Source organism: Mesocricetus auratus, unplaced genomic scaffold, assembly GCF_017639785.1.
Source record: "Mesocricetus auratus isolate SY011 unplaced genomic scaffold, BCM_Maur_2.0 Super-Scaffold_100026, whole genome shotgun sequence".
NCBI lineage: Eukaryota > Metazoa > Chordata > Mammalia > Rodentia > Cricetidae > Mesocricetus > Mesocricetus auratus.
In genome coordinates this window covers 28,074,000-28,099,966 of record NW_024429207.1, presented here as the reverse complement: position 1 = coordinate 28,099,966, position 25,967 = coordinate 28,074,000, and the positions used below count along the sequence as shown (strand labels likewise).

General features: G+C 50.0%; 1 protein-coding gene across 8 annotated transcripts in view; it reads left to right on the top strand.

The window, feature by feature from the left end:
- The window catches only part of Ank1 (ankyrin 1), a 180,126-nt gene that overhangs the window by 70,709 nt on the left and 83,450 nt on the right, over positions 1 to 25,967 (top strand). For 7 of the 8 annotated variants that reach the window (XR_005871228.1, XR_005871229.1, XM_040731994.1 and 4 more), the window contains exon 2: positions 22,964 to 23,065. Coding sequence is in view for 6 of the 8 variants with exons in the window: in XM_040731994.1 (XP_040587928.1) it covers positions 22,964 to 23,065 (102 nt within the window). In the remaining 2 variants the exon portion in view is untranslated. Of the gene's footprint in view, positions 1 to 16,380; positions 16,513 to 22,963; positions 23,066 to 25,967 lie in introns of those variants that run through there. The other variant, XM_005066545.4, reaches the window with a different exon arrangement.

Below are 25,967 nucleotides of genomic sequence, written 5' to 3'. Positions count from 1 at the left end.
GAGTTGGGGCTGAGTGGCTAGCCACCGGCCTTGCCCCACAGCAGGGTACAACTTTCCTGAACAGTGTTCAGGGGTGCCTTCTTTTCTTTCACCCTGGGCATGCTGAAACCTGGTGTCTCATATGTGTGTCTCTTGCCAGCCTCAGTACCCTACCTGTGAGGTGCAGAACCCCTAGTCGACATATGATCCCACTTGTGGGCTCTGCAACCAGGACTCCTAGGTTTGAATCCTTGATCTACTACTTTCTAAGTAAATATTACTTTTAGAATAGAATACCCACTCCCCACCCACTTGGTCCTCACCTGTTTACTGCAGGTTACATTGATTGTCCTAGGATAGTTAGGAAGGGTGTGCCATGTGTTCCAGGAAATGTTGGACATATTCGTTTATATTTGGAATCAAGAGTCCTTTGCATCAAACGCTTGCATCATTCTAAGAACTTTGGAAGAAATGAAAGTCCTTTCTAGTTTCAACATGCCTTTAATTCAAGCTCATAGAACTTCACTGAGTTAGAAGCAACAGTAACATAGTCCCTGAACCCCACAAGTGGTGAACTTGGCTTTAGTGAATTAGATATGGTGTAGTAGGAGTTGAGATGAGAAGAGCTGATTTTGTGGGGGCAGAGAGGTAACCAGCAAATCTTCCGGGAGGGGACGGACTTGGCAAGGACTTGGTGAATCAGTAGGGTTTCGTAGAATGCATGAGGCCAGGACTCTGTGGGACTTGGAGAGGCATTTCGTGGAGCTGGCTGGGAGGTGCTTGGGGACAGGTAGAAAGTGGCAAGAGAGGAGGATGAAGAGATAGGCAGAGGCTATTCTGCTTGTTCCTGAACTCTGCAGGCATCCAGCAAGCCAGCAAAAAGGACAGTATCAGGATCTGCTTTGTGCTTCAGGAAGCTCAGTTTGGCAGGGGATGAAGGGCCTGAGAGTAAACACCAGCTAGTGCAATAGAGCCGGTGTCCAGGTGAGGATGGTTGAAGTCCAAAAGTGGATGATCATACAACTGAATGGTACCAGTGCAGTGTGGTTAAATGTTTAACTCATTGAATACTAATGATGACCACGTGACTGTGAGACAAAAATGAAACTCGAGTCTTACTAAGACAGGGAGCATGATGAGATAAGGTGAACATTGGCTGGGTTCTAGTCACACAAGCTTGATTTTGAGGCATAGTAGGAGGTTTTAGGTCTGGGTATGGCTTAATGCCAGTATAACTCACTTGTGTCTGATATTTGCACCAGTATGTCAACAGTGAAAAATAGGATGCCTCGGGCTTTGGCGTTCTTCTGTATTCTTGCTCATCTGTGGTCCCTAATCAATGAATTCTGTTCCATTACCAACATCTAGATGGCAAATTGGTTAGAAGCAATGTTTTGGCAAATAGTGATCAGAGAAACAGGAACAGAAATAATCTTGAAGAATCGATCGTCGAGACTGTTAAGACTGATCAGTCATTCATGCCTGTAGCCAAGAGCATTGTATTTGGTACAGATTACTAATTCAACAAAACAGAGTTAGAAAATGAGTGTTGTTGCCTGTTGCTGGCCCATTGCATAGTGGCTACCTGGGATGCTGCATTGACAAGGATTCTAAGGCCATGATTGCACTCATTGGCAAGAGTGCCTTGAAAGTGTCCTCTCTCCTGGGAAGAAGATGGAGGACATGGTGTGTTATATAACCTTTGGCAGATCATCATCATTATCCCAATTCTTTCTGCCTCCAGAAGCTCAGCCTTAGTGAGATAAGCCATGCTGTAACTGATGCTTGCAAGGTGCCTGGCTGTCAAGGTCATCTGATGTTAGGTACTGTTAAATTGCATATACATTAATATATGCTAGCTCTCTTCCTGGACAGTAATGTGACATCATCTATTCCCGATTCCTTATCCTCTCTTATTCCATGGTCAGATTGGGTCTGGGGTTCCACACATAGTCAGTACATGCCACTCTTCAGATCTGGCTCTGGAGAGGTACCCAGTTGAAGAAACAATGGCCTCTGGTCTCTTCACTGTTAAATGTGAGCAAACTGCCATGCCGGCAGCTTCCTCAAGCTTTCAACAGAATCAGCAACAAACCAGACTGTAGCCTCTAGGCCCCCTGCCTCTTTATCCTGTGCCATGTCTTTGCATAAGGGATGACTCAACTACAAAGAAAAGACGAACATGGATACACAGAAGAGCTGGGATTGGGTGGTCTGGGCTCTCAGATGAAGAAGCTGTGGTACCCGGGAAATGCGGTGCCTTCATCATCTAGAGTTGAACAGGGAGACAGGTTGTACACAGATGAACCAGGAGGCATGGTTATCATATACAGATAAACAAGGAGGCAGGGCTATTGTACACCGCTGAACAGGAGCCTTAGGTTTAACTAATTCCTGTAGGTGCGCTCTCTATAGGAAAGTAGTCTTCAGGCTGGAAGCATGGGGGTGGGGCTATTGTGGACATGTTCTGCACACACTGTCAACACTTACACTAGGACCTGAGGAATGCTTTGCTGTCCCTCTGAGCCTCACCAGGGAAGGCTTTGCCGCTCCTATGGTGCTGAGGCATTGGTCCTTGACTTAGCTATGCCCAGGGCAAGCCATACACACTCAAGGCATCACTTACTCCCTACAAGCAAGTTTCCTTTGCTGGTATAAACACTGCCCCTCCTCTAGTCCCTTCTGGCTACACCCTTATCCAGCAGCTGGTTCATCTGTGTTTGACATCTCTTGCACAAAGTAAAGTTTTCAAACTGAATGACCACTCTGTATGCATATGTGTAGAGAATTTGAAAACGTGTAAAGTTTGGGGGGGTTTGTTGTGTTTTTTTCCCCATTGAACAATGCATTAAGGAAAGCTTGCTTCATGCCATCTAAGTTCTCTGTCTGGACTGTCCCCAGTCTTTCACCAGTTTTGTACAGGCAACTCCTGATGGGGTGATGAGTCAAGGAGAGAGGTTGGATTTTCGCCTTCCATTGAGATAAGGACTCAGAGGCCCAGAACTGTTGCCTCTTTTACTTAAGGCTGCATGGCTGTTGGAATGGGGTCCCCAGTATCCTACTCCTCAGTTTTCACGGGCATACTGCCAGGAAAGCAGGGATCCTAGAGGATAAGCAGGGCGTGGCAAGGGCCGCCCTCCATGTGCGACATCTCACCGGGACTCCCAGGAGTTGAGACCCTGAGCACTGACTCTGTGGGTGTGAGTTGTGACTCTAACACAGGATTCAAGTGACTGCTGGCACCTTCCCATCACCTACTTCCCCGTTCCTTCTAAAAAATCTTTATTGGGTCCACTGAGCAAAGAAGTTACCTCTACTCCCAAAAACCAAATCCCAGACTCCTCCACAAGCATGTGAGCTTACAAAGGGGCTGCACTATAGCATGTTTACTCAATCTGCAGAAGTGTCACCATGGGGCCTCCGCAAGTGGTGAGTTCCCAAGTGCATATGAATGTTACGCACAAAGCATTTGTGGCGGCACAAAAAAAAGCAAATGTTTCTACTGAATAGATCCCAATCATTCACATGCGTAAAGTACGTGGAAATGATTTATTTTCTCCTGCCTTTTCCTGCTTGCCAATGAGCAAGATGTCAGGGACAGACATCTATCACGTAAACATGCTGTGGTGGTGGGATGGAACTGTGCCCATGGGTCTCCCAGAAGAAAGAAACAGAGTTCATATGGACAAAGCCTTATGGGATTTATCATGGGCTCGATCACTTAAAGGATGCTTTGCTTTAATAGGGAAGTTCCCAATGATGTAGCGGTTGTGGGAGAGCTTTGTTTTTATTCTACTGGCTCTTGGGGGCCGGGAAGGCTGGGGTGTGAGTGGGAAGGCGTGAAAGGGGAGGCAGGGGAGTAGCTTGCAGGAGTCCGCTATCTGGGAGCGTTGGTGCAAACGCATCTAAAAGTCTGCATTTGAGTGTCAGGATGCTCAGCTGGTTTGTGCAGTTCCGCTTCCAGCACACCTCCTGGGTTAGAGTGAGTGTCAAGGCTGCTGTTCCTCCCAGCACGTTTTGGGAAACCCGGCCTCAGAGTGGTGTTCAGATTCTGTCATGGAAGGCTGTGGTCTCTGGAATGCAGGCAGGTGGAGAGCAAGGGAAGGGTCTGGAAGCAGGGTGGGCGAGAGTATGACGGACATGGGGAGAAGAAAAGACACATGGCTGAAGTCCCCAGTTGTCCCTAGGCTACCTCGATCAGGAACAGACTCAGCTGGGGTGTGCCTAGTGCATGACCAGAGGAGGGGTGATGGTAATCATCACAAAGTAGACTCCAACTCCAGAAGAGGGAGATTATGGGAGGGAAGGTATCTGCTCTCGGGCTGCCAAACACAGGGCTGGGCGGGCTCTATTGACCTCCAGCTGTTCATTATCAGCTAGATGACCCTAGAGCTCTCGCAGGTGGCCTGACTAATAAAGCTCCCTGTGTGCAGTTTTCAAACTTCCCTCTCTGGAGAACTGGCTTAGTCAAATGTCTCATTTCTCCTCCTGGGCCAGCAGGCCTCCGGTAGTTCACACATGGCTGGTTTCATAGCTCTCTGTGGATATGGGGGATTCTTTCAGTCGGGTGAAATGGACTTGAGATGAGCACAGTTGCCTTTCCAGGGTGGATATTTTGGAAATGTTTGTACTACTCAGGTATAGGTATAGACATGCAGCTTTTTCTGATCTGGGTCTAATGATCAAGCCAACGAAACACAAAATTTCATAAGCTGAGGAAGATGAAATTCTTTAGTTTGGGATCCAGGTTTGTGGAGGTGTTGGAGTTCAAGATGAAGTAAAAAAAAATTCACTGTAAGAGGTTTTCCAGCTAAATATGTATACATTGGTTCCCCAAGATCACCTGAGAGGGTTCTACCCACCCCTCCAAGAATTACAAAATACCTAAGGCTGTGGTGGGGCTCACAGATAGTCAGGGAACGAGCTTGCTGGACACGGTGAGTCATATCCACATGGTGATCCCACTAGGAAATGAGACCTTGCTTTGTGGAGGTAGAAACTGTAGAGTAGATGGCCTGGTGACTTGTTGCACAACTTGAGCGTCTGTTGGGAAGGGGAGTGACTTGAGCATAGGCACCTTGAACCTTGGGGGCCCGGATAGATCTCTTCCACGGCACCTGACACCCTGGGATGTGTGCCCAAGTTGCCTGTTTGCACAGTTCTCCTGAGTCAGGGGACTGGGTTTACATGGTATTCAAGAGGTGTCGCTTGGAATCATGGTGCAGTTAACACAAAGAGACCACTGGTCAAGACTCCTGGGGCTTGCCCGGACTCTGGGGAAACTTGAGGAGAAGGGAGATTAAGGGAGCTAGGTAACATGGGGGGGGGGGGGGGAGTCCCAGCCTCAGAGCAGATTGCCTCCTTCTCCAATAGATCCCCCTCTCATTGCAGCCTTCCTGAGGGAGAGCCCGGGAAATACAACTAGAAATGCACAAGTAAACATTAGCTGTGCACCCTTTAAGAAATTCCTTTAATAAACACCAAACATGCTTGCCTGCAAAAAGAGCAGTGAGTCTAGCAGCTTCCACTCTTACTGATCCTTACTGCCAGTCTTCCCTCCCCCCCATTTCCTACCCCAGCCTCCACCCCTAGCCTTCATCCACAACCCTTAGTCTCCACTCCCACTCCCCCAACCTCCTCCCCAGCCTTTACACTCCACTCCTCACCCTAGACGACTGAGCCTTACGCTCTCCAACCAGCTCTCACCCGTTACCTTAAATTGCTCAACAAACTTTCTACACACAAATACGTCACACACGTCCCTCCCAGAACACGAACTGAGCGGCTCTTGGAGGAGGGAGAGAGCTTTGAGGAGCATCAGGAAAACCATTACCTCATCACCGTCGGTGACACCCACCAGGGATCCACTAGGACCTACCCTCCTCCAGCAAGGGAGATGCCTCATCTGTGAGGGGGAGGAGAGAGAGTAGATGCTATAATCCTGAGTCACTCGGGTTAACACGGCAAACTCCTACAGGCCTCTGAGACACACTGTCCTATTTATGAATTCAGTTGGAGTAGATGAGGAAAAATTGGAGGTTGTTGGTAAAAAATCTAGAAGAGCAGAACTTGGTCTGCTCCCTGATCGACTGTGCCCAGGCCAGTCCCCAGGGGAACCTGAGGGCTGTTTGCACTGCCTATGAGAAGCACACCGGAAGTGACCTGACAAAGTTCCTCATTACAGCCTACCAGGCTGCCAACAGGACAGGTTCTCCTGAGACTGCCTTCCGGCTTGATCCCAGCCAGATGGCCTGGCTTCTTATCTTTGCTCTTCAGAGTTTCTGAGCTTCCTAGTCACCCACAGTCCCAATGTCCACATCATCAGGAGACTGGAGCAGCATGCTTACACACAGAGACTTGCCTCTGCCTGCTGACTCCTAATCCCGAAGCTGCCATCTCTTTAGTCTTGTCTGGTTTCAGCATGCACAGGTCATGTGAATGTCGCCAGAGCCACTGTGAGTTCACATGAGCAGCTGCCCCTTTTTACCCAGAAAACACTGTGTCCCTCTTTTACAATGACCCCTGAGCCTTGGGAAGGAACCCTGTGATACATACAGATCTCCCATTTAGGGATGAGCATTCTGCTGTTTCTTATTCTCTGTGTCTTGACTAGCTGTGGGTCTCTCTGCCTTAAGCATCACCTACTGAGAAAGAAGCTTCTCCAATGAGACTAATCTGTGAGTGGGAAGCAGAATAGCAATAGTGGGGTTCCTAGAGCCTGGGCCCTGTCTAGCAGAATAACAATAGTGGGGTTCCTCCCTAGAGCCTGGGCCCTGTCTAGCAGAATAGCAATAGCGGGGTTCCTAGAGCCTGGGCCCTGTCTAGCAGAATAACAATAGCGGGGTTCCTTCCTAGAGCCTGGGCCCTGTCTAGCAGAATAGCAATAGCGGGGTTCCTAGAGCCTGGGACCTGTCTAGCAGAATAACAATAGCGGGGTTCCTTCCTAGAGCCTGGGCCCTGTCTAGCAGAATAACAATAGCAGGGTTCCTTCCTAGAGCCTGGGCCCTGTCTAGCAGAATAACAATAGCGGGGTTCCTTCCTAGAGCCTGGGCCCTGTCTAGCAGAATAACAATAGCAGGGTTCCTTCCTAGAGCCTGGGCCCTGTCTAGCAGAATAACAATAGCGGGGTTCCTCCCTAGAGCCTGGGCCCTGTCTAGCAGAATAACAATAGCGGGGTTCCTAGAGCCTGGGCCCTGTCTAGCAGAATAACAATAGCGGGGTTCCTAGAGCCTGGGCCCTGTCTAGCAGAATAACAATAGCGGGGTTCCTTCCTAGAGCCTGGGCCCTGTCTAGCAGAATAACAATAGCGGGGTTCCTTCCTAGAGCCTGGGCCCTGTCTAGCAGAATAACAATAGCAGGGTTCCTTCCTAGAGCCTGGGCCCTGTCTAGCTGCAGTTCCTTGACCCCACCTTTCTAGCACAATCAAAGCTAGCCAATAGTGATGCAGCTTCCAGGTCAGTACCAGCTTGGGTTCTCCATGTCCTGGGACTCAGGTGTGTGGTGTCTTCAGCAATAGGGTGGTACCATCCAGTTCTGGGGGTAACCAAGAGCATTGGCAGGAACCTGTAAAGTTTGGGGATCTATATGACCTCTTGGCCAACAATTCCAAAAGTGGTAACCCATTCTTGACACTGGATAAAGACAGTGTTTAACGAGGGAGAGGAACATCCGGACTTACTTTGCTGCTGTGTATATTAGAGGTGTTCAGATGGACCTGGGGGGAGAGGGATCCCCACTGTGGGATTGGCCTTTTATTCTGGGGAGTATAGTGGAGTGATGTTCAGTGTAACTGAGCCCTTGCCCTTTTATTTAAATAATTATAAAAAGGGAAACTGCACTGAAAGACAGTTAAAAGAGGTGCCAGCCAGAATCCACAAGAAAATTAAATAGAAAGGTAATGGTCTCCATACAGTTATCAAAGATGATAATATTGCGTATGGTGCCTGTTCTTAATGCCTTGCAGTGAAGAGAAAATAGGGCAGAGATATGGTGTCTGAGCTGGAGGATCCAGGGTGGTAGTTTAGCTTGAGTTATGCTTTGTCATGGTTTGGTGCTGGGCAAAGAGATGAAATCTCAGAAGTCAGTGTATATCCAGTGGATTCTCTCCTGACCGTGGGACTGGAAAGAAAGAGAGAAATACCTCAGTCTCTCTGGTCATCATATGTGATGGTTAATCTAGATTGCCAACTTGATGGAATAGGGAATCACCCAGAGGATAATCTATGGGGATGCTTGCCGGGGATTACCTGGATTAGATTAGGCTCTGGGCAGACCTGTGGGGGGTTATCTTGGTTAGGTTCATTAAAGTGGGAGACCCAGCCACTGTAGGTAGAACTGGTTCCTGGGTTGGAGCTCTGGAATAAATGAAAAGAAGCATTCATCACTCTCTGTTTCCTGAGCAATGTGACCAGCTGCCCCCTTTCCTCCTCCGGGCACTGTGCCCTTCCCGCCATGACGGAATGTGTCCCCTCCAGCTACAAATGAGAGCAAATCCTCCCTTTCTTAAATTGCTTTTGCCAGGCATTCTGTACCAGCAATGAGACAAGTAACCAATGTATCCTATCTGTGGACACAGGACCAGAAAGGCAGGCTTAGCCCTTGCCTTGGAGACCGTCTTCCTCCCGATTGGGAAGGTCTGGCTAAAACAGGATTGCCATTGGTGTTATAACTCCAGGGAGCTCAGTGGGAGTAGACAGGGTCAGATCAAGTTCACTGTTGCAGGACTCTGTTTTCCCACTGCTCTTGAAAAGGACAACCTCCAGTGCATGACCTGTCACCAAATCCTGAGGAGCCTACTTTCCTGTGGATGGTGACAGAGTCTGCATTGAATGAGCCTTTGGCCGGTACCAGGGGTCCTGTATGAATAAAGGGAACCCTCAATGAGATTTCCCAGCAGGTTCCTCCTACAAAATCCCGAGATTCACTTTCCTCACCTCAACTATTAGTATCTTCAGCCCTCTAAGAAAGCCAAGCCCAGACTCCTGTGTCACCCTTGGGTTGCTTAAGGCTTCTGTGTCTCTGCTGCTGCTGCTGCTTTTATCAAGTGTTGGGGGTGGGTAATGATAGCACCTGGAGGAGGCAGAGGATTACGCATGTATGACATCTGAAGTGCTTTGAGCAGTATCTGGCTCATACATTTCAGCTATTATTTCCCCTTCCTGCCCTTTTTTTCTACAGTTCATTGTCACCGAAGGGAGTCACCATGGGCCAGGGCTGTGGAAGACATCCAGACCATGGTCCTCAAGGCTCCTTTCCTCATGGCTAACTTCAGGGCACCAGGCCTTCTGGAGCTGTAGGCAGCAATCCCCGTAACTGGTGGTGGGCCACTCATCACCTCTTGTCTCTTAAAGAAGGCTTGTCTGATATAGGAAAGCCCTAAGTGGGTCACTGTTCAGCTCTACCTGTTCCACAGGACTGTTCCTATTGGGGCACATTTGCACTTCTAAGGAAGGGCAGAGTCAGGTGTGTGTTACCAGGAGAACTGTCTGAGAGCATCCTTGGGTACCAGGACTCACTCACTGTGAGTAGTCAAGTCCACTTAGCACCTTAAAAAGGTTTCCATGTTTGCATGGTAGATGCGAGTGTAGTGCTGCAATTTCTCCAGTGTGTGTGTGTGTGTGTGTGTGTGTGTGTGTGTGTGTGTGTGTGTGTGTGTGTGTGTGTGTGAAGCTGGGACAGGATAATTGATGAGAGCTCAATGTGAGCCCGAATAACTGTGTGAGAATTCACCTAAAAAAATTAAATTCTGCACCTCCCATCATCCCCACGTCTTCCCTCCCTTAACAAGGAGTTAGGGACCATGGGACTGTCTTGACAGCAGGGAAACAAAATTGTTCCCCTAGGCCTGGACTTGGCCGTGTATCTTACGCAGGTATCTTGTGGGTAAAGTCAGAGAGGTGAAGAGTGGGTTATGGTTCTTTCTGGACACATGGCACAGAGCTCTTGGATGGGAAGCAAGAAAACAGTGAATCCGCCTTGGGAAATGGTGGCTTTAAGGATGTCCTATCGGGGGTATAGTAGCTCATGGAGCAATGAACAGCTTAGCCTACGAGCCTCGGCAGTGGCTTGTTTTTCACAGATACGGCTCACTTTAAAATGGGAAGAGATTAAATTCATTTGGATTCTAGCTCAGCTACTATGTATGGCATCTCTGGTGTGTGACAGCATAACGCCAAGACTCACATCTGTTGTTTTGGCCAAGTCTGGCAGAAGCTTGCATTTTGTTGAGCTGGGACTCAGTTTGGTCCCGTTCATCTCTAGGAAGGTACTGTCTTCACACATACTGGGCCTGTGAGTCGCAAAGGGCGTGGATCTACACAGAGGCGTCACCCTCTCCTCACTCCTTGTGGCCCCCGGGGAATATTTGCTTGCTCAGGGCATGTCATTCTTTAGGAGTTCTAGTCCTCTTTCCTACCGAAAAGAGAAAGGAATATTCAGGCTCTGGTCTGCTTTTGTACAGGAAACAGTCTGTGCTCTTCATCTGTCATTTTGATGAGCTGCAGTGACACTGGAGCCTGTGTCAGGCTCACTACTGGGGAAATGATTCTGTCTGTCCCCTGCTGACTTGCCTCTTGGTCCAATCTTCTGCCCTATTCTCTCCAGTTTAGGAAGTGGGTTTCCCAGGTACTGAGTACAGTGGCCACCAGGGAAGGCACACACGGCTTGTGTGCTATTGGCAAATTCCTGGTTGGAGTCTCTGCGGTGCTAGAAGGGGCAGGTTTTCCAGGACACACGATATTTGACAGATATATAAAAACTCAGATTTTTCAGGACTCAGAGACATCAACAAACAAAGCTCGATACTTAAAAGACAGAGCCAGCACAGACAGCTCTTCCAACTTACAAGCTCATTGAGACTCAAATTCTGTCAAGGCTGTGCCAAGCAGTAGGCCTGTAACTCAAGCCATCCAGTGTCATATCTGATCCCAGGAACTGGGAAAGCCCCGTGTGTATGTGAGGAGAAAGTCCTAGATTCAGTCACACCATGGTTATCTCCAATTTGCCAAGGGCCCCATGGAGTCCATGCCGAGTTTTTCTTATGAGTTTAAAAATAGACTCCAAGGTATCCAACCCTCTTAAAAGGAACATGACATACACTAGTGCCAACACTGTGGGACTTGATACCCAGCCCTGGTCACCTCCCTAAATAGTCCCCCACACTTGCCACCTCTTCAGTCAGGGAGGCTGGGTGCCCAGGGTTACCCAGTTAGTTACTGGGAGTTCACCACAGACTGTTAAAGAGGAACAGGGGATTCTCTCTTCTCGGCTGCCCTGATGTAAGTGTTCAGAAGGAGCCCCATGGGTGTAAGGCAGTCGTGCTGTGTTTCTTATGCAACTCAACATAACATTTATTTACCTACGTACCTTGCTGAGGGCCTCATACACACTAAGCTCAGACTGTACCATTGAACCACACCCTCAGCCATTCAACGGACAGCACATTCGAGGTTTTCTGAAGCACTGACGCCTCACACACTCCACTGGGTGGTCCACTCCTGGCTCCTAAGGCCGATAAGCCTCCTGTCTTTCTCAGTAAAGGGTGGAGTACCTCAGACACGCCCTTATCAATGGTACCCAGAGTCCTTAGGAGCCGGGGCGACTCCCTGTTTGGGAGATGGACAGAACTGATAGAGAAGGGAACAGAGCAAAGCTGTTTCTGTGGATGGGCAGGAGGATGCTACAAGAGGCCACGTAGCTGCATCTTGACAGTTGTTTTGTAGGGTAGTAAATTGTAAAGGGAAGACAGTACATACAAAGCTCAGAGACCTGGGAAAACTTGGGATCCTGGTTTAGGCCCCAGGGTTTTTCCAGGATAAAAACCAGATCAGAAACACTCTAGACTTCTGGGAGAAAGATTCAGAAAAAGTCTCATCTGGGCAGAAGAAAGAGAAATAAAGGGGGAAGCTGTCACTGATTGGGTGCCTACCATGTTTCAGAGAGTGGCGGGCATTTTCACGTCACCCATGTGGCCCTTGGACAGGTAAACAGAATTGTGTGTCTGAATATCCAGAAATGCATTCTCCCTCATGGAAACATCACAGCTCACCTGAAGTGGGACCTGATCATGGACAGGGTATAAAACCACCCAGGAAAGCAGACTTCCCGTTACCATTAAGTGAGTTCCAAGTCTTTACTGCTTCCATGGGAAAGTTATAGCAGGGCAACTGTGGTCGGGGCCCATAGCACTGGGACTCTGCCTTTGCCCTGGCTCATAGCTCTGATGTCCTGTTTATAGGGAGAGCCATCTTGTATACCATATAATCCAGCAGAGCTCACCTATGTTCCTCGGTGTCTTGGAGGCTTGGTGAGCTGAGAACCTCATTCTCTTGGGATGCTGTTTCAGGCTTCTGAGCAAACAAACAAAACCCTAAATTGTTCTCCCAAGTTTAAGAGAAGCTAAAGAATGAATAGCTCCTGGGTGGGGGCAGGCACAGCCTATAAAATGTCCATCAACCTGGGAACTTCCTACTGTGCCAAGCCACCGACCCTCCCCCTCCATGAGACAAGGTCTCGCTGTGCAGACTCAAATGGCCTAAAATTCACCATCCTCCAGTCTCAGCCTCTTGGTTGCTGGGAGCAGAGGCGTCTACCAAACCCAGCTGTTTTCTCCTCCTCCCGGTGCAGTCTCCTGACATGGTTTCAAGTGACTCCATTCCTCGGCTGAAACCCCAACACTTCATTATGCTTTTAAGGTGAGGGAACTACAGGAAGACTATTGGGAAAGAATTTGGCAAGCATGGGAAAACCACAGAGCCTGTGAAACTATGGGCTAGAAGAAGGAGCCTAGAGTCTTTGGCAGCAGCTTCTGTGTTTGTGCCAGCCCACCAAATCTGTGTTGTGAGTTGAGGAAGAGTCCCATGGATGCTGTGTGCAGCTATTCTGGGCACAGTAGGTTCAACAAGCTTTAGAAAGTGTGGCACCTTGATGTAGGATAGGCGTAAGAGGTGAGGAAGAGCAAGACCATATTTGTGGTCTAAGAGTGTCAAAGAGCGTAGTAACAATGGTGGATAGAGGGGAAAGCTCCCTGTAGGGAAACCATGGCTCTGAGTCCCCAGTGCCCAAATAGAACCTTGGAAATCTGCCAGTTTCCATTGTCATCCCCATGACACCCTTTATGAATTGTGAGTTGAGTGGTCTCTTCCTTTGCAGCTGGAATGTTCTGCTCAGCCTGGTCCTCTCGACATCACTGTCGTCCCGTGACACATAGCACCCTGGTGACAGGTAGAAAGGGACTGTAATGTTAGCCTTGACAATCAGCCCAGCTCTGTTCCAGTCACGGAGAATGAGTGGGGAATACAGACCAGGAGGACCCAGCCATCTCTGCTTGTAATTCAGTCGTGGTGTGAGGCTCCCATGTTTGGGAGTTCATTTTTCTTAGAGGCTGACTCTGGTCCTGGAGGAGCACATGCATTAAGGGCCAGCTCTTCTTTTGTGTTGATCTCCAGTGTTCATTTAAACTCAACACTCATATCATTTCTTCTCCTCTTTCATCTTGGTTGACCTTTTCCACTTGTAACTTTCAGAATCTCAGCCCCATGAGATCATGAGGTTATGGGTATTTCCAAAATTCTTGTCAGTCCTGGGTACAAAAGTCAGTAGCTTTTTGACAACCTCAGTAGCTTTTCCTTTGTGTGCATGGTACTGGGGGCTGTGTTGTTTCTGGCCCACTGTGGCTATCTCATCGTTCTGTCTGTGATGGTATACAATCCAAACTGTTATGCACTGCAGAGAAAGCTGGACTTAGAAGTTATAAGAATTAGTTTTCGAAATTGGACTGGAATTTTTTGGTACTAATCCTTGAATATTTCACTTGTAAGATTTCAGTTGATACTACTTTTCAGACATACAAAAAGAACTTTATAAACAAAGAGCTAGGGCTGTAGCTCGGAGGTAGAGTGTTTTCCTAGCACTTACAAGGCCCTGGGTTCAATTCCTGGCATAATTCACATGTACACACACACACACACACACACACAGAGGGAGAGAGAGAGAGAGAGATTAAATAGGAATTAACAATTCAGTTTTAGAATGAGTAAGAGATATGAACAAATGCATTATTAAAAAAGAGAAGTGGATGACAGATATGTAATATTATTACTTATGAAGGGAAATACAAATAAAACCATGGTGAGATACTGTCTTACATCTGTGAGGTTGTCTAAACTAAGAATGTAGACCAACAGGCAGGAGGCAATTACTGACCAAGGGGCCCCAAGAAACACTGGAAGCAATCCATATGTTCCTTATTTTAATTGTGGTGATAGTATTCTAGAGGTGTGCTATTATCAAAACTTACCAAATTGTGCGATGTAAATATGCAATTCCTAATAAGTTTGTCACGATTCAAATAGCTTGAAAATAGTCTGTCATGGCTTCCTGCAAGTCACATGGTATTCCTGCTAGTGAAAAACAAAACACATTATTTATCTTCCATTTGAGTAGGGCGCTTTCTCTCTCTAAATATTAATGTCAGAGAGGAGCTTTCTGGCCCCCCGAGGCTCCACTGTGCTGCAATCAGGACTGTTCCGGTAACCATAACTTATTAATTGCAGCTCTCTGTGCAGTGGCTCTGAGAAAACCTGCGGGGCAGCTTTAAGGAGCACTCAGGCAAGAGATCTACGGGATGTCCTGTATTCCAGCAATGGGGAAGACAATAGCACTTGCAGTTTTGTACAGCAGCCCGGGCGTTTTCCAGAGTCTTGTGGGGTGTGTCTGTCTTCAAACTCAGCCTGCAGTGGTGTTTGGGGGCCTGAAGACCTGTGGTGTTTCTGACTTCATAGCTCTGGTTGCAATAGTGTGCCTTTTGGACAGCTCTTGCTCAGTACTTAACCAGCATTTGACGAGCACCTTAGTCCATTCCATGTCCTTCCGTCATCATCTCCCTTGTCCTCCTGGCACTGCACACTCTCCTTTATTTTGCATGTGTGTGATGTGTGTGTGTTTGTATGTGGGTGCACACGTGTGTGTGTGTGTGTATATACACACCTGTGTGTGTATACGTGGATGCACACCTGTGTGTATGTGGATACACGTGTGTGGATGCACACATGTGTGTATGTATGTGGATGCACACGTGTGAGTGTGTGTGTATATATGTGGATGCGTGTGTGTGTGTGTGTGTGTGTGTGTGTGTGTGTGTGTGTGTGTGTGTAGGCTCGCTGCGTGAACCCGGGTGTGTGGAAGATTAAAGCTGATGTCAGGTGCTTTCCTTGACTTCACTTTATTTATTGAGGTAGAGTTACTCACAGAGCCCAGAGCTTGCCAGTTAATTCCAGAGAGTCTGGCTAGCCAGCTTCCCCTGGGAATCCCCGACTCTGAAACTCAAGTGCTGGGATTACATGAGGCTACCATGTCTGCCTGGCTTTTGCATGTGGTCTGAGGGTCTGAACTCCGGTCCTCGTGTTTTTATGGCAGACTTTCTCCACTGAGCCACTTCCCTTAGGAACCTTGACAGGGACCTTCATGGAGGGAGGGGTCTTGGCTCAGTGTGGCCTGGGGCCCCTTGGGCCTTCTGTTTCCTGGTGGTGGCCTTGGCCTGTACAATGAACCTCTCTGAGTTCAGCATCGTCTAGCTCACAGGTGACTTTGGGCTAAGTGAGATAATGTCCATTAGGTTACAAGTGTCCAGTGTTCTCATTCGTCACACAGGAGGGTGCAGGACAAGTCCGACAGCAGGGTTGGGAAAAGAGCATTTGTGTGTTGTAGACTGTCACTGGAAGAGAGCAAGAACCCGCACCGTGACACCTGGGCCAGCTTTTCCTGACCATTTCTCATCAGTCAGTTGGCCTTGCTTGTAATAGTTATTGGTGTCACTCCCAACACGACACCAGCCCCTGACATGCTTTTGACATCAGCCCCCTAAAGGTGGGCACCGTCCCAGAGCAGAAACCTGGGCACTTCAACCAGGCCACCTCAGAGAGGAGAAGGGGAGTCGGTAGTACCGTGCCTGTCCCTAGCTTCCCAGCTCCATTCACTGGGGCTCTGGCGCAGACTCCGGAATAAGCTGCGTAAGCTGGAGTCTCGGATATGATGGAAGAGCTGGAAATGTACAAATCAGCCACGGGTCACAAACAGACTTTGCTGAGCTCACGCTGGCCTGCTGCGGGTTCCCTGGCGGCCCAGGCAGGGCGAGATCACTGTGCAGCTTGGAGTTCCTTGGTTGCCTTGGTCGCCTGTGCCCGCCGGCTCCAGCTTCAGCGGCCGCACCTGCAGCTCGGTGGCCTGTGGGTCTCGGTGGCCGGGCCTATCCCCACCCCTACCCCTCCACACCCCGAGATCGTGGCGCTGCGCTTTCCCGCCTGGCGCGATAATGGAGTGAAAATGACCCGGTGGCGTTAGCGGCGCGCAGGGTCGGGGCGCCGGAGCAGGCGTGCGCGGAGGGGGGTTGGGGGCGGCTGTATTTTTAGCCAGATGCCTTGTAAGTTGCCCGCGAGCCCCGCGCCGCCCAGCAGATAACGCCGCGGAGGGAGCTCCGGTGTCAGCGGGCGCCGGGCGATGGCAGCACGGCCGCGCAGGTCGGGGACAGACCCCGCGGTGAGTGTCCGGAGGACGCGCGGGCGGGGGGCGCGGGGGGGGGCCGGGCGGCGCGCGCCAACTTTCCCGGTCGCGGGCAGGGACATGCTGGGTCTGCCCTTCTGCTGCCTCACGCCGCGGCTCCGCGGGTTCCAGAGGAAAATTCCTCAGGCCTGGAGGCTGCTGCCATCCTAGGCTGGGCCCAGGAGACGCCCGCGGGCACGACCTGTAGCTAGCTGGAGCCAGGGGGTAGCTGTGCTGGGGCGTGTCGCCCCTCACTTAGGAGCAGGGCCAGGGTCCTGTGGGTTCAACTGTACGCGGCAGCGTGTTGGTCTTGGTTCCAGCTGGTGCAGAGCAGTGGCAAGACGGACCCCAAGTCCTTAGAAACCCCCAAGTTCCCGAGGTCCCCTAGGGAACAGAAATGAATGGGGCACAGGAGAGCAGATCTGTGCACGCCAGAGCCCGCCTTTGTGTTATTCTTGTTTTAGCGATGAGGTGACTGGGGTCTGGCAACTTGAAGAGGCATCTGGCATCAAGTGGAGAGGCAGGAGTTGGGAATGGACAGACAGGACGTCCTCATGTGGGCCCACCCAGCTTTGCACACACCTGGCCACCTAGCCTCCAAGGCAGGATGGGTCCCTGCAGGGTTGTTTTGGGGCTGAAAGGGAAACCAAGCTGCCACTCACACAGCTGCCTCTCCCTTCCTTCAGTAGCAGCTCTGATTTCCATTCCGTTGGTACCAGCTGGAGTCTGGTTGGTGTTCTGTGGACACTTTGCTAAGCTTTTGACAACCTGGTTTTCTGGAAAGAAACCATAAAAATGTTGGTGGCCCAGACCTTGTCTCTGTTTCTACGTAGTACAGGGAGTAACCGCCAGGGCTACACAGAAGCTGGAACACTGCACTTGAACCTGAGACCTGACACAGGCCTGGAGGGGCAGAGCCTGGGTGTTGTCATGGGTGGAACCCAGGACCTCATACATTCTAGGTGAACCCTACCACTGAGCTACCACACCAGCCTGCTGCCTGTCTTGCTTGGTCTGCTGGATGAGCCACTCCACCCCCACCCACCCAGGAACTACGAGACTGTTCTTTCCTGGAGTTCCCACAATGGCTTTGTCTAAGAAGCTGCCTTCTGCAAGGTTTCATTTCTGCCCATCTTCTCAGAGGGGAGCTGGATACTCAGGGCCTCGAGCAAAGGAGGTTAGGATCTACGCTCGGGGAGGCTTAGACCGTCTCAACCCCCAGAGGAGGCATGGACAGGGAGGCCACAGCGCTCTTACCTGTGTGAAATGAAACACTGTCCAGCTTACTGTGAGTTTGGAGCCATGCTTGGAGTTACGAGGATACTGACATTTGTTATGCTCCTAGAATCTCGCTCCCAGAACACTGGTCTCCTGGGTCATTGCTATGTAAGCGTCTCTCAATGAAGTCCAAGTGTTAAGGTCCAAGGACTCCAGGTAGCCAGGGTTTATCCAGTTCTGTAGCCCTCTCTAACTCGAGTCCCAGCCACAGTTCCATCCCCTTCTTTCCCCTTCCATTTCCTCCCTTCAAGTGTGCACACGCCCTCTGAAGGCAGGCAAGCGGCCTCTAGCTGGAGCTGAGCTTAAGAGGAACCGTATGGGCACTGGACGATGATAACAGAACGGTTAAGAGAGAGAGCCTGGAAACACACTGGAGTCAAACCCTGGTCAATCCGCTGCTAGCTGTGTGGTTGGACAAGTTACTTAACTCTTTTGTGAGCTAGTCACTTCATCTGGTGAGGAAGGAGAGGGAATTCTTGGGAGGAGCAAATTAACTGACGTTGAGTACTTAGAACACATCAAGAGCTCTGTGCTTGCACTGAAAGTCCAGAGGCATCACTTGGATTGAGTGGAAGGGATATGGGCCAAACATGTAAGAAAATGTATGTGGTGTGCTCTCCATCCCTACACACACACACACACACACACACACACACACACACACACACACACGCATGCATGCACGCACGGGGGGGGGTGCGGCTGGGGAGGAGAGGGAGAGGGGTAAGATGGAACTGTGAGGAAGGGACAAGGACAACTGTAGCCTGGATGGGGCATCCAGGGAGTGTGAGTGCCTATATAGCCAATTGAGAATGTAAATGATCTGTCATTGACTTCTTGTGACAGAGAGCAGGCCTGCTTTGCTGACACCAGCCCAGCCTCCTTTCACATTGTAGCCTCCTGAGGCTTCATGGCAGGAGACGGGTGGACTTCAAGAGGGACAGCAACTTTGCTCTAGTTGATCAGAGACTGGAGATACACAGTGTTTTGTCACTTTTGCTTTCCAGGTCAGTGTTTCTAATGGTGGTGTTGGGTTCTTTTGACTCCTCCTGCCCCGTTAAACCATTTAGACTGTTCCTGTGTGCAGCAGGCACAGGAGTTAAACTGGAGTAGCTGAACTAGACAGATGGGCAGTGGGGGTGTGTGTGGAAGAATAGTAGGGATGAGTCTTGTCGGCCAAGTAGAACCTTTGCTCGGTAGCCTCAGAATCATCGGCCTCTAGGTGGCGCTCATGGACGGGTGTGGAGTGAAGCTGTGTGCCCCTGTTATGCCAATGACCACTTTATAACTCAGCCACTGTATTCCAAGGTTTTTCTCTTTCTCTCTCCCTCTCTTTCATTCCTCCTACTCCCAGCAGGATACCAGACTTAAAATAGAACCTCAGTCAACCCATTGTAGAGTTAGAGGGCGTGGCACATAGTAGCCAGTGGGAGTGACATCATTATGTGCACTTCACCAGAAGAATGCTGCAGTGTCCTGACTACTCTATTCTTTAGGAAACCAAAAGGACACACAGGGACACAGCCACAGCAACTGCACCTTGCCTCTGACTATCCAGGTGGCGTTAGCCATTGTTTTTATGTCCATAGTTCTTAGTTTCATTGTCTGCAGAAAAGGAGGAGGAGGCGGAGCCTGGAACTAGGTGACTTCTTTCTAGGCCTGCTTTGGCTTTAATACAGTGCTCAGAGCCAGAGCTTGGACCTGTAGGACCAACTTGGATTAAGCTGCACCCTTATGTGCCCTACACCTGGCAAAAAACAAAACAAAAAACAAAAACAAAGCAAAACAAACACCACTGAGAACATACCTTGTCCTCACAGGCCTTAGTCACATACACCTTCCTAAACCAATACTAAGCTGCAGAATTGGGGGAATCATTTACCTCTCCAAACCTCGGTGTAACCACCTCTAAAATGGGGTGACTATCACTCCTACCTTTCTGGCTGTGGCTAATGTTAGCACACTTGCCTGGTATGTGCGAGGCCACAAGTCCCATGATCCCATGCCCAGGCTCTCCAGTATTGGCAATGCACTTGGCCTAGGACTTGCTGTTGTCATTGTCCTGGCTGTGCTCTCGAGGCCGCAAAAACCCCTTAGCCACTCCCGCAGATTGGCCCCCGTTCCCTTGCTTGTCTCTCATTCTTTTCTATCATCGGGGCTTTGAACAGGCGATGATGTCTGAGATTGCTTCTATTTTTATCCCCCACTTTCAGGTTTTTATCCTGAATCCTGTGATTGTGGCGCTGTAAAAGGTAGCTCACTGGTGGAAAGGATTGCCTCTTTAATACTCTTCTCTTAGGAGATAAATAATGCGTTTCCCCCCAGCCGAATTCAGAAAGCCCTTCTGAGTCAGCAGTCATAGCTGAGGGAGAAGCTGTGGGTCCGAGTCTGCTGAGAACTGAACTCATGCGTGGGGAGCCTGGGGGTAAACTCCCCCTCTTCAAAATGTTTCCTCCATCACCAATGTCCTACCGAGGAAGCTTACTGCTGTCCAAGGGAGGCAGGCCTTGGCCTTGCAGTCAAATAATACTTTCTCCCAAATAACTAGAAAATGATAAGTTTTAAAATGTCTTTTAATCTAAAATTAAGTTCCTAGATGTAAGGATGCTAAATGATTAATGTCTGGGAGCATTCTATATAGCAGAGGTAGCCAGCAGGACCTTGAAGGCAAACAAGATGAACCCACAGGCCAGAGTGAGACAGAGCCCTAGGGTCCATAAAGTAGCCAGGTGCAGATGTAGATGGATAAGGCACAAAAATGCCTCAGGATACCAGAAAAGAGATCTCTAAGCAGGCCTGCTGGCGTGACAGGGAGTGCTGCTGTGAGTAGCCTCTGGGCTTGGATTTGAACTTACATAACAGGTGTGTGTATACATGGGCCTGAGGAAGACAGACTTTGGGGACAGGCTTCAATCCTTATGTTTGTTTGAGCTTGTGTTTGCTGTTGATGGTGACATATAGCCCCTCTGTGGTTAGCGTTGGACTGTTGAGTGCTTGAGATTGGTGGTTATGGATTGCAAGACTTCTGAGTTTAGGACGTCTGACCAATAGCATGCGTATTGGTTTCCTGCAGCCTTGATGCCAATGCACCACAAACTTAAAATGATAGGCGTTTGTTCCCTACCAGGCAGGATGACCGAAAGCCTAAACGAAGCAGGAGCAGGGTCATGCCCCTTACACGAGGGAGGCTGTCCTGTGTTCTGTGCTCTTCAAGGCCACCGGGCTTTCCAGTCCCCGTCTCTGCTGGTCTCCTCGAGTCTGCCTCCACTTTGCTTTTCTAAGGACACCGAGTACTGGATTTAGGATTGGCCTAAGGAATCTAGGCTGATCTCATCTCGAGCGCCACACCTTCGTGGCTTGCGCACAGATTCTGCAAATGAGGGCAAGGCACAGACTGTAGGAACAAGGGTGTTGGCTTGCCCTTGTAGGCGCCACTCAGTTCACTACCGTGTGCTACAGAAAAAGGAAAAAGACTTACCTACAGAAGGGAGGGCCCCAGGGGAAATAGTTTGCCTCCCGGCCATTCTCCCACGTTCAGTGCACCCTTGCAAGTCCTGTGTGCTGAGTGCTGGGCTCGTCCTTTGCCTTACCCATTGATTCTCAGAAGCACCACAGGATATAGAAAAGGCTTCTTCCTACTCTAGGTTTCAGATCGGGACCCAGGACAGCCACGGTGAGCCCTGCCCACCCTCCAGTCCTCTGTGTCCCACCGTCTTGTCTGCATTCGCGCTGTCCCTCGTTGCCCTGACTCTCACTCTCTGGCTGTAGTCATCGTTAATACAAACTGGTGCTTTGGGTAGCAGGGTCTTGCTAAACATGTGGCAGGTGACCAAGTGGCAGGCAAGGAAGGGAAGAAGAATGGTGCTGGGCACCTACCTGGCAAGGGCCACCAGCCAGAAAGCAAGGAGGGTACGAGCCTGGGATTTGGGGCTGGAGAGATGTCTCTGAGGTTGAGAGCATGTACTGCTCCTCCAGAGAACCCAGGTTTGGTTCCTGGCACACACATGGCAGCTCACAATCGTCCATAACTCCTGCTCCATTTGGATCCATTCAAACAAAATATTCATGCACAATTTTTTTTTAAAAAAAGAGCCTGGCTACCTATGGGGTCCTGAACAGTGGATCAGTGTTTATCCCTCGAATACTAACAGACATCGTGTGTCCATAACACAAAGAGGGATGCTCTCTCTGCCTGGACTCTTAGAGAAGTGCCTGGACCCTACCCTGAGTGAAATAATAGACTCTAGATATCCCCTATGCAGAAGGAATTGGCAATAGGATGGGAGAATGGGGGGATGGTGGGGGGGTGCGGGAGGAGGGGAGGGAGAGGGAACTGGGATTAACATGTAAAACAAGCTATTTAAAATAAAAAAAAAAGAGCCTGGGATTTCAGAACCATGCTGCCTACCTTGGAGTCCATCTGTACCTCTTAGCTCAACTGTGACCTCGCAAAGTCACTCTCCATTCTTTGGTGACTTCTCCTGTAAAACGGAGACCTCAGTGTTGTTACCTGTCGCATAGGGTTTTTACTGAAGAATAATATCCACACACATTTACTTCTAAAAACACAAGGCAAAGCCCATGCTGGTTTCCACATCCATGTTGCTGGATTATTGCATGGGAACCTGTATGACATCCTGATCCCCAACAAGAACAGGGGACCCAGCCAGGTCTGGAGGTACAGGCCTGCAGTCCCAGTAACTTGGGAGGTTAAAATAGGAAGATCACAGGTTCAAGGTACAGCTGGGCTACAGGGGGTTTGAGGCCAGCCTGGGAAACTTCCTGAGACTCTGTATAAAAGTTAAAAAAGAAAAGAGGGTGGGTGTGGGGGTGCTGGGGATGTAGCTCAGGGGCACGGTGCTTGCCTGGCATGTGTGAGGCCCTGGGTTCGATTCCTAACAGCGGGGGTTTAGAAGGGGGCAGCCAAACCCAGCCATGTTGAGTGTTCGCCATTGGGACTGGTTTGGGATCACTCAGTCCTCAGTCTTTGCAAGAATGATCACACGTTAAAAACGCCCAAAGGAGGGGAACCCTAAGCTATAAAGCAGCTGCACACCCAGACCTGGGGTGCTGTGTGCACCAGGGTTTCCCAGTAGGAGGAGATGACCACCCAGGACGGTATGATCCTTGCCACACTGGGACACTCACGGCCCATTGCCTTCTTCCACAGGCCGATGCTGCTACCAGCTTTCTGAGGGCGGCACGCTCGGGAAACCTGGACAAAGCTCTGGATCACCTGCGCAATGGAGTGGACATCAACACTTGTAACCAGGTCAGTGGGTAGGCATGGTGCGTCCTCTTGGGAGAGGGGTTCCTGCCTGGTGACGTGTCCTGAGAGCCGTGGAACTTGCCCTGCTAGACCCTTCCCAGAGTCTCACAAGTCTCTGGGGCTTCTGTGGAGATTCATCCTATACCCTTGTGCCTCCTCCCTTGATGCTTTCATCCTCGGTCCCGTAGAAAGCTACTCAGGCCGGGCCGGTGCAGCCTCTCCCTTAGAAGGTGCTGTGGGTCCTCCTCTTGCCTTAGACATGACCATTGAGCATGAGCATACAAGGAGCCCTAGACGGATGCTGGAACAGTGGAGTAAACTCCCTCTACTCACGAGCAGGCCTTTGGGACCCTGGGAATCTGGAAGTGAAACAAGTGATGCAGGAGACAGCCCTCTGCTCTCAACCTCTAGGGAGGTGTCCACTTCAGGGACCTCGTAGAAGTGGAATCCATAGTGTTTGTCCTTTGGGGACTGGCCTCTTCCCTTTGGCCCAGTGTCCTCATATGTGGTGTGATAGAGGCTTGCTTGGTGTCCCCAACAACAACAAACTTCAGGGACCTCGTAGAAGTGGAATCCATAGTGTTTGTCCTTTGGGGACTGGCCTCTTCCCTTTGGCCCAGTGTCCTCATATGTGGTGTGATAGAGGCTTGCTTGGTGTCCCCAACAACAACAAACTTCAGGGACCTCGTAGAAGTGGAATCCATAGTGTTTGTCCTTTGGGGACTGGCCTCTTCCCTTTGGCCCAGTGTCCTCATATGTGGTGTGATAGAGGCTTGCTTGGTGTCCCCAACAACAACAAACTTCAGGGACCTCGTAGAAGTGGAATCCATAGTGTTTGTCCTTTGGGGACTGGCCTCTTCCCTTTGGCCCAGTGTCCTCATATGTGGTGTGATAGAGGCTTGCTTGGTGTCCCCAACAACAACAAACTTCAGGGACCTCGTAGAAGTGGAATCCATAGTGTTTGTCCTTTGGGGACTGGCCTCTTCCCTTTGGCCCAGTGTCCTCATATGTGGTGTGATAGAGGCTTGCTTGGTGTCCCCAACAACAACAAACTTCAGGGACCTCGTAGAAGTGGAATCCATAGTGTTTGTCCTTTGGGGACTGGCCTCTTCCCTTTGGCCCAGTGTCCTCATATGTGGTGTGATAGAGGCTTGCTTGGTGTCCCCAACAACAACAAACTTCAGGGACCTCGTAGAAGTGGAATCCATAGTGTTTGTCCTTTGGGGACTGGCCTCTTCCCTTTGGCCCAGTGTCCTCATATGTGGTGTGATAGAGGCTTGCTTGGTGTCCCCAACAACAACAAACTTCAGGGACCTCGTAGAAGTGGAATCCATAGTGTTTGTCCTTTGGGGACTGGCCTCTTCCCTTTGGCCCAGTGTCCTCATATGTGGTGTGATAGAGGCTTGCTTGGTGTCCCCAACAACAACAAACTTCAGGGACCTCGTAGAAGTGGAATCCATAGTGTTTGTCCTTTGGGGACTGGCCTCTTCCCTTTGGCCCAGTGTCCTCATATGTGGTGTGATAGAGGCTTGCTTGGTGTCCCCAACAACAACAAACTTCAGGGACCTCGTAGAAGTGGAATCCATAGTGTTTGTCCTTTGGGGACTGGCCTCTTCCCTTTGGCCCAGTGTCCTCATATGTGGTGTGATAGAGGCTTGCTTGGTGTCCCCAACAACAACAAACTTCAGGGACCTCGTAGAAGTGGAATCCATAGTGTTTGTCCTTTGGGGACTGGCCTCTTCCCTTTGGCCCAGTGTCCTCATATGTGGTGTGATAGAGGCTTGCTTGGTGTCCCCAACAACAACAAACCCTCTGCGCCCTGACGATCATCGCGTCCCTGTTCCTCCAGGCCTGGCTGAAATTACAGAGCACAGCCAAATCTTTCTTAGTGCCTAGATCCCATCTGGGTTGAGTTGGCCTTGTACTGGCTTTGGTCCACAGCTGGAAGAGCAAGGAGGGTGAGGTGGGTTGTAGCTTGAGATTCTTTCCAGCCTGGTCCACCGCCAGTTCGCCCCAAATAAGCGTGCAGAGACATAATATTAATTTATGTACTCTTTGGCTGGTGGCTTAGGCCTTTTACTGGGTGCTCTCTCTTAATTATGAACCCATTCCTATTAATCTAAGTATTTTTACGTGGTCTTATCTTACCAGAGAAGGGTCTGGACCAGCAGGTTACTCCCTCCTCAGCTCCATGGCGTCTCGCTGGTTGCTTCTCTCCGTATCCTCTCCCCCAGATTCTCCTGGTCTGTAGCCCTGCCTATACTTTCTGCCTGGCTACTGGACAATCCATGTTTTATTCATCAGCCAACAAGAGAAACATATATACAGAAGGACATCCCCCACCCGTGGGGGTGATAGGCTAGGATATGATTGTTATTCTGCCCGTGGTGGTTAAACTTGGTGTGGTGGTAAGAGTGTATGAGCTGAAGTTGAGTTGGCAGACTGGGTGACGAAAAGGATACCATCACCCTCATATTCATCTCCCCCCCAGAAAGACCCACAGTCATGCACACACAGACTCCTAAACACTCCAGTTGAGCCAGATGTCCCATGTGGGGAGAGGACAGGCTGACTTGAAGTCAAGAATGCTGAATTTGTTGCTTTGAGCAAGGAGGCAGGAATGAGGCCTGAGGACAAGGAGGAAGTCTTGGTTGGTGGGTCTGAGAGAGAAACAGGCATCCTCTGTCCCACAACCCAGAAGCATCTCTCTGGACTGAGTGGGCAGCCCCAAACCCAAGGGGTCCCCAAGGCTCGCTTGTCCTAGCTTCCATGCAACTTCAGTGGAGTCAGAACCCTAGGGAGGACTTCCAAGGACTAATCCTGAGGAACCTCTGAATTGAAATGGGGGAACTGAGTGACAGGTTGTGCCTGGGTTACCGTGGCAGTGGAGGGTTTGGGGGCATCA